We start from the raw sequence: 8,775 nt of genomic DNA on the forward strand, positions 1-8,775 counted from the left end.
GGGCTAGTGCGAGGAGTTGGGGGTCGGGGGAGGGAGCATGTCTAGGGGGTACAGCCGGGGAGGACTACCCAGTCAGGCTTTCCCTGAGACCTCCCTCTTTTCCACATAGGCCTGTTGACGAGCTTTTAGCCAGGGCTGGTGGACAGAGGACATTGTCTAGGCTCCAGGACTCTCTGTGTGACTTCTTGGCTACTGGAAGCTCCATAAGTCTTTGTGATACATCACTGGACTTCCCAGATAGAGTACTGGTCTGTACAGAGGGGCCAGCGAGAATGGAAGAGGCCAGCAGCCCCAGCCTTAGACAAGCCACCACTGTCGAAGGAATGGTTTCCTCAGAGGATCCTACACTCAGCAAAGAGGGGCTCAGTGCAAAGGGCCCGCCCCCATCTCCAGTCCTGCCCCCTCGCAGAAGGAAATGCAGGAAGTGTGGAATCTGTCCCCAGGAGGAGGAGAAATCAGGTTCTTCCCTGAGGCTTGGTCAAAGACCAGATGGGGACCCTCCGGACCGTGCTTCTCCAGAGGCCTTTGCAGGTCCCCCAAGGCTTCTTTCTTCTATGGACACTGAGCCTGGAGAGCCAGGTGGAAGTTGGGTGGAATGTGCTCTAGAAGCCGAGGTTGAAAACATGCTCTTTTTTAAGGATGGGGTTGCACCAGACAGCCTTGATCACCTTTTTGAATTCCCAGGGCTCTTTGGAGGTGAGCCCCTTAGTCTGGTCACCCGGGAGCCTCCTCAGAGTCCAGCACTGTACCCAGAGGTGCTGACTGAGGATTCTACAGATCAGCAGGAAGTACAGCCCGCGTTTGCGGTTGGCAGCCCTGGCACTCCACCTGACCCGGCGGGGCCAGAGGACAAGACCCAGTCAGGGTCCAGGATGGAGCTGGAACAAGGACTTGCTGCCCCAGCCAATTCCTGTGCTAGCTTCCCAGAGCCCTTGGGTGGGCTCGATGGTGCACCCCTAGAGCAGAGAAGACCTACACATGTGAAGAAGCGGCCTTGGGCAAGTCCAGATGACTCAAGCCCGGATCACGCAGAGGGAGCCAGTAAAAAGGATTTTCCCAGACTGGTAAGTTGGAGCTGATAGTTTAGGCTAGGATGGCTGGGTGTGGCACTTAACAGAAGTAAACTCCAGTGTCTCTTATTGAGCGTCTTCTCTCGGACTTGTTCTGTTTGGTTTGCTGGGGACTGAACCCAGGGCCTCACACACGCTAAGCAGACACTCTGTGACTAAACCGCATCGCCCAACCCCTTTTATTTTGATATGGGGTTCTCACTGAGTTGTCTAGGCTGGCTTTGAACTCACTGTAGCCTACGGTAGCTTTGAACTTTTGATTCTAGTGCTTCAGGTTCTCAGTCTCTGGGATTACAGGTGTGTGGCTTACTAAGCCCAGCTTCCCAGCTTCTATACATTGAAATTCTAGAGTCAGGAAAGGAAAAAATAAACGACATTACCGAGTTCCTGTAAGGGCCCATTATCTGTTAGAGGCAGCAGGTCCTGGGTTCAAATCCTGCTCTAGCCTACTTAATCGCCTCCCACTATTCTTTAATAACTTTTCTCTCATTCAATAAGATTAATAATATATATATAATAAGCTGGGTAAGATGGCAAATATCTTTGATTCCAGCATTCTGGAGGCAGAAGCAGGTCAAAGGTAGGTCTATGCATTTGAGGTCAGCCTGGTCTACAAAGTGAGTTCCAGGCCAGCCAGGACTACCTAGTGAGACCCTGTCTGGAATAAAAAGGACATACACACCCCTCTTTAATGGGATAATGAGATAGGACATGAAATAAAGTGTCTAGCTCAAGATGGGAGGTAAGTCACTCCACTTCCATTATGTTTGCTTTTTTTTGTTTGTTTGTTTGGTTTTGGTTTTTTGAGACAGGGTTTCTCTGTGTAGCCCTGGCTGTCTTGGAACTCACTTTGTAGACCAGGCTGGCCTCGAACTCAGAAATCTGCCTGCCTCTGCCACCCGAGTGATGTTTGCTTTTTTTTATAGTGTTAGTAATAGTCCCTCAAGACAAGAATTAGCCCACTTTACCAGATAGGGAAACTGAGGCTCGGGGGAATTAACAGACCTCTCCAAGTTCACACAGGGATGGAGTCGGGCCTTCCATCCTTCCGTGTTCTCTCTTGTCACTGTTTCTCTCTGCATTCATTGTCTGTTTAATTATGATACTAATTTTGTTAATAACCATATTTAATGTCTACAAGCCCGGGGTGGAAGGTAGTACTTATTTTTCCCATATAACCGATTATTTTTATATTTATTGAATGTGTATTATGTGCTAGATGCTTTTGATATAATTATATGAAGCAAAGAAAAGGAAGTGACAGTGGGTATCAAACCCAGGGAGTTTGTCTTGTGTGCTTGTACATTCAATGTCACCGGCTAAGCTTGTTCAACATGCCGGGTGCTGAGTGTGTTATCTGAGACCTTTGTACAACTTCTGAGGTAAACACTGATGATATATACCCATTGCTCTGATTTGGTCACAGAGGCTCTAAGAGATAAAATGACCAGTCAGGGTCAAAGAGCTCATTGGTAACACTGAGACAGGAGGCAATGAGCTGCCTATGTGTTTATCCTTGTTTGTGGGATAATTCTATCCCAACTCTGTGATATTATTCTTGCAAGCATCTATATTTTGGCTTTTGTCGAGATGGTGGGTCAAGGTCTTAGGTAGCCCAGGCTAGTCTCAAACTTCCAGTGTAGCCAAGTCTGGCCTGAATTTCTGACCCTCAACCCTTCACTTCCTGCATGGTGGGATTGCAGGCGTGTGTCACTACACCTGACTCAGAACCCTTGCTCTGCTTCGTTGTTGTTTATTATTCACTTTGCCTGTGTGTCTGTGTAGGAGCGTTTGCTCGTGACTGCAGGAGTCGGTGTAAGCCAGAAGAGGGCGCTGCATCCTGGAGCTGGAGTCACAGGTGGTTGTGAACTTTGAAGTGGGTGCTGGGAACCGAACTTCGGTTCTCTGGAAGAGCAAAAAGCATGCTTAGTCTTTGAGCCATCTCTCCAGTCCCCCAACTAGTCATCTTTCATTTCAAAAGGAATTTTAATTTGTCTTAGAAAATAAAGAGGAGCCAGGGGTGGTGGCACACGCCTTTAATCCCGGCACTCTAGAGGTAGAGGCAGGCAGATCTCTGGTGAGTTCAAGGCCAGCCTGGTCTACAGAGTGAATTTCAGGATATCCAGGGTTACACATCTCAATAAACAAACAAAACAAACAAATAAACAAAAACCAAACCAAAACAACAACAAGAAAGACGACAAGGAGGAGGAGCTACAAACCCTGCACTCCGCAGCCCCCAGCGCAACCTCCTGTCTGAGTTCAGAACGGGCCTATCACGAATCTTTTTCCTACACTCATCTCATCTTCCCCAAACTGGCATAATTGTATCCTATTTTATTTTGCCTTCTGATATTTAAAATATGTCCCAGTTAGGCTGAGACTTGGCTCAGTTGGCAGGGTGCTTGTCTACCATGTACAAAGCTCTAACTTCACCACTGGGGAGTGTTGGTGGTAAATCACCAACCCTAATATGCCCTGGCAATGAAAACACAACTCAGTTAATATGAATACATGCTGTGCGCCTAGATTGGGCAGATCTACCGCTACACTACCATCTTCCACATCTATGGGACCCCTTAGAACTTGCGGTTTCTCCAGGCCTTGTGCTTCTGCTCCACTTTCCTTCTTCTTCCTCCTCTGCATCCTCTCCCTCTTCCTTTTTCTCCTTCTCTCTCTCTCCCCACCTTCTGCTCCACCTTCCCTTTCTCTGCCCAATCATCAGCTCTCCTTTATTTTACAAATTAAGGTGGGAAGCAGGCTTACAGGAAATCACCTGAATGCTGACTCATTCCTTGTTTGAAGCCACTCACTGGAGTACAGAATTAACATCAAATATAATTAGCTCCAGGGTTATCCACAACAGGGGAACACTGCATAAGTAGGGTGCAGTGGGGTACACCTCTGATTCCAGTGCTTGGGAGGTAGAAGGAGGAAGATGAGGATTTTCCTTGGCTACAAGGCGAGTTTGAAGCCAGTCTGGGAAGTGTGAGAGAGCTTGTCTTAAAGAAAGAAAGGGAAGAAAAGAAAGAAATGAGAGAAAAGAAAGAAATGAAAGAAAAGAAAGGAAAGAAAGAAAAGAAAGAAAAGAAAGAAAAGAAAAACAGAACAGAACCCTGTAGGCATAAATATTTTTGCAACTTACATTTAATAAAGGTTCACCCTCTCCCCTAGCCCTCCACCCAGCAGAGGGAGTGGAAGAGAAAAGTTATTAGGATGGGGGTGGGGGGGGGAAGTTGACCTGTTCAGCAGTAGTTCTTTGGGGGGCGAGCTCCCTCTTCTTTGGCAGCAGTTCAGTCCTGTAGCAAACACCAAATACGACTCAGCAGCCGCAGACCAGTCCTCTAGACAGGCAGACGGCACACAGGAACTGGCAGCTACAGACCAGTCCTCTCGGCAGGCCGACACCAGGCATGAACCAGCAGTTGTTGCTCAATCCTGAGGAGCCATTAGGTTCCCCAACCGGCCTCAGTGAGGCTGGGGAGGTTGCAGGAACCTCACGAGCAGTTCTTGGGCAAGCTTCTCTCAGTGGCTGCCTAGAGATGCATAGTGCATAGGGAGGCGGAACAAACCAAGCCAATGCTCGGTGCTCGTCTCCCACTGTCTGTGGGGTCATAGTTATACTCCTGCCTCCAGCGTCCTTTCCCCCGTGTCTGCTTCAGGAAAACATTTGTTCACATGTCTGCTTTAGCAAGACATCCTTTCACCTTTGTGCCCCACCAAAACATCATTTGACACAACTAACTTTCCAAAGAAGCTAGATATTTCCACTTCAGAACCCAGAGCTGGAGAAATGGCTCAGCGGGTGAGAGGGGTCCTGCAAAAGCGAGAGACCCGAGTAAGAAACTGAGCATGGACCAGGATGCCTGTGACTCCTGAGTACTGTGGGGGATGGAGACAGGAGGCTCACCGGGGCTCGCTGGAGGCAGCCTGTCAGCCTACCTCCAGATTCAGTGAGAGACCTTGTTGTCTCAGAAAATAAGATGGAGGTGATAGAGGGTGACATTTTGCTCCCTCCTCTGCACCTGCATGGATGCTCTCTCTCTCTCTTTCTCTCTCTCTCTCTCTCTCTCACACACACACACACACACACACACACAAATTCATAATTTTTTGGTAGACTAAGAAGCCCCGTGGATGCCTTTGAGACTGTGTTCATTGGGAAGGAACCACGGTGTGAGCCTGTGCCCTTCAGGTCCCTTTCATGAGATTCTGTATAGATGTGAACGTCTGCTCTTGGCCTTTTCGTGTGTGAATAGGTTGTCAGACTGCGCAGCATGGTGTTGGGCTGCTTTGCCTTTTGGGCTCTGTAGCATTTGAAGGTCTTTCCAGGTTGGCGCACATGGTTCGGCAGAAGTTCTGCCTTTCCCGACCCTGCATCAGAGCTGTGTCTAGCTGTCTTTGTCACGGCCGTGGGCACGTTGATGAGAGAATGAGCAAGGACTTCCTTTCCTCGTTTCCAGCCACTGGAGGGTTCTGAGAGCTGCCGCTCAGCCTCACTTTGCCTGATGACCCAATCAAGTGCCTTCACCTTCCGGGATGTCACGAGGGTGTTAATAATACCTTGTGGGGTGGTGGTGAGGAGTCACCGTGGTGACACATTTACCATTTAGCTCCATGCTTGTGACAAGAACTGCGCAGTTTTGTTGTTCAGGCAGGGATGCTGGGGAGAGGTTTCTGGTACATCTGGCTTCTCCCCACTCCAGACAACTTACTTGGATTGAACGGCAGGGTTGGGGTTCCTAGGGTTACAGCGTTTTTGGTGGAGGGGGGCTTGCTGGAGTGCCATGTCGTAACCAGGTTTCCTGCTTGGCTTGGCTCGATGCAACCCACGACTGGGTGTTGCTCCGAGCATCATTCTGGATACTGCAGCTCAGCGTACCATCCCACAGCTGCCCAAACAACCCGTTTCCATGGAAACCGGTGCCCAGCTGCAGGAGAAGAATTGGGGCTGGGTTGTGACAGGGACGGGCAGTGGGTGGCTGAGGACAAGCAGAGTGGGGTGTGGGCAAGCATGGGCAAGCATGGGCACAGAGCCCAGCCAGTCATCTGCCAGAGCCTTTAGGGGACCCCACAACTTTTTGCTGGAGGCTGCCTGGGTGGAAGCAGAGCCAGACTGAAGAGTTCAAGGTCAGGCTCTAGGTACACAGAGACACCAGGCAGAGCTTTTCCTTTCTGAGTTGTAATTGCCTCCTCTGTGAAAGAGAGAGAGCATCCACTCAGCCTGAGGACCACCCAGCTCTGAGAGGAGAGCCCAGCCAGCCGTGTTGTATTCTGTCTTGAAACCGAGAGTCTTGGAGGGAGAGGGGTCAAGACGCCATCCTTCCCTCTGTCTTGAGTTCGGTAGTATCCAGAGAGATCAGGAGCTGCTCTGGGGATGGGGTAGGAGGAGGTATGGGGAGGGCGGTTCTGCTAGTTTGCCCTCTTCCCTGAGGATGCCCTCATAGCTCCTCTGCCCTGACCCAGACACCCAAGCACAAGGTGCAGCCCGCAGCTGCCCAGTGTCAGGAGGTGCAGGGGGAGAGGAGAGAGTGTTCCCAGTGGGTGACCTAAGAATGGCACTTTATCTGGGAGTGTAGCTCAGGGGTAGCATACTTGTCAAGCATGCATAAGGCCCTGGGTTCAATTCCCTGCACAGAAAACAACCTAACAACCGATTTCTCTCTCACCTCCTTGATTCAGCTTTGTGTGTGTGTTTGTGATATGGGGTCTCCTGTATCTTAGACCGGCCTCAGCCTCACTGGGGAGCTAAGGATGGCTATGCACTTCTGAGCCTCCTCCTACTTCCCATGTGCTGAGCTTGCTGGCTTGTGCTACCAAGTCTGTCCCACGAGGTGCTGGCCACTGAGCCCAAGGCTTCACAGAAGGGAGGCAAACACTCCGCTGGTGATGCCACACCTCGGCCCCCAGCTCCTTTTTGACTAGGGAGTTTATTTGCTCTAACAGGAGTTTCACACACATCTCATTTAATCCCCACAAGAGCACGAAAGTCAACGTTAATATCTCTGTCCAGCTGCTATAAGAAAATTGGCTTTCAGAGGCCATTGATTCAGTCAGTTTCATGTGGATGGACGGGGCAGAGCTGGGACTTGTATTTAGGCCTGTGCAAGTCCAGAGGCTGCCAAAGGCCTGCGTAAGAGGTTCTGATGTATATTGGACTTTGTTGTAATTTGTGGGATGATTGGAGCAGAGTGGGGGCGGGGAGGGCTCCTACCTGGGAGGGGCACAGACAGGGTAATCAGAAAGTTGAAGTTCAGAAGACCATGGATGCCCAGACGGTGGAGTAGGGCAGAGGGCCCAACTGTCTGAGCTGGGTGGGTCTGGACAAGGGAAATAGATGCTCAGCGAACAGAGGAGGTAGAACGAATATGCCGGGAAGAGGGGAGGCTTGGGCAGTGGGGCGTGTTACAGGAGTAGAGTGGTAGGTGGGATTAGGGGAGACTGAGAAAGATCAGCAGATTCAGCATTGGTTGGAGGAAGTGCAGAGGTTCCAGGAGGGAGACCTTCTGAGGCAGGCACCAACGAGTGTTGGTAGAGAGAGCTTGACATGTCTCAGGTGCTGATGGTCACTCCTGTTGCCATGGCCCTAGAATCAACACTCTGAGGAGGATGCTGGTATATCCCCATTTTGCTGATAGGAAAACGGAGGCACAAAAGACTTAGTAATGTTCTCCTGATTTCACCAATCCTAAATGCTGGCAGCAGGTACCCACTGCATGCACATGCCACAGATATATTTATGGCCTGTGGGACTTTGTAGTGCTTTTTGTTGTTGTTTGTTTGTTTGCTATTACACATGGAGATGCTGTGAACAGTTTAGAATACATTCTTTGGCATAGTTGACCAAGAATATCTTCAGAGGGCACAACCTCTGGAGATGGATTTCTAGGTGATAGGGCACGCACATCTTCAGTGCTAGGGACTCACCAAAGTGATGGAGGTCAGGTGTGTCTGAGGTGGTGTGACCGTAGAGTTACCGAAGCAGGGTGCACCCCACTGGCTCTGTAGACATGTTTCGGTCTTTTCCTTTGCTGACACTTGATGCTATCAGCTTTTGATTTTTGCCAAAATAGAGATAATTAGCATGTCTCTGTAGTCTTGATTTTGCCTTCATGTTAATTCCTTAATATAAGAAACTTTTTGGGCTGGTGAGATGGCTCAGCAGGTAAGAGCACCCGACTGCTCTTCCAAAGGTCCTTAGTTCAAATCCCAGCAACCACATGGTGGCTCACAACCATCTGTAACAAGATCTGACTCCCTCTTCTGGTGTGTCTGAAGACAGCTACAGTGTACTTACATATAATAAATAAATAAATCTTAAAAAAAAAGAAACTTTTCATCTAGTTTAGCCGTCTCTGTTAAAACTTTGTCATATATATATGTATATATATAATATATGTATATATATAAAATATGTGCACACACATACATTTATATATATGTATGTTAACATCTTATGAATCCATAGGAATTCTTTATATATTCTGGATACTATTCCTTTCCAGTTGTGTTTTATTGTTATTTGTGGATGTGTGTGTGCCTGTGTGTGAGTTTGTGCATGAGAGTGGGTACCTTGGAGACCAGAAGAAGGCATCATATCCCCAGGAGCTGGAGTTACAGGAGGTTGTGAGCCACCATGCGGGTGCTAAGAGCTGAACTCAGGTCCTCTGTGAGAGTAGTGAGCATTTTTTTTTTTTTTTTTTTT

The 8,775-nt window shown here is 48.9% G+C and overlaps 1 protein-coding gene across 1 annotated transcript in view; it reads left to right on the top strand.

Moving 5' to 3' along the window:
* The first annotated feature begins 272 nt into the window (after positions 1 to 272).
* Positions 273 to 8,775, top strand: part of Spocd1 (SPOC domain containing 1) — a 28,928-nt gene continuing 20,425 nt past the window's right edge. The window contains exon 1 of the mRNA XM_021161241.1: positions 273 to 1,064. Within this exon, the coding sequence (XP_021016900.1) occupies positions 273 to 1,064 (792 nt within the window). The remainder of the gene's footprint in view (positions 1,065 to 8,775) is intronic.

Source organism: Mus caroli, chromosome 4, assembly GCF_900094665.2.
Source record: "Mus caroli chromosome 4, CAROLI_EIJ_v1.1, whole genome shotgun sequence".
Classification (NCBI taxonomy): domain Eukaryota; kingdom Metazoa; phylum Chordata; class Mammalia; order Rodentia; family Muridae; genus Mus; species Mus caroli.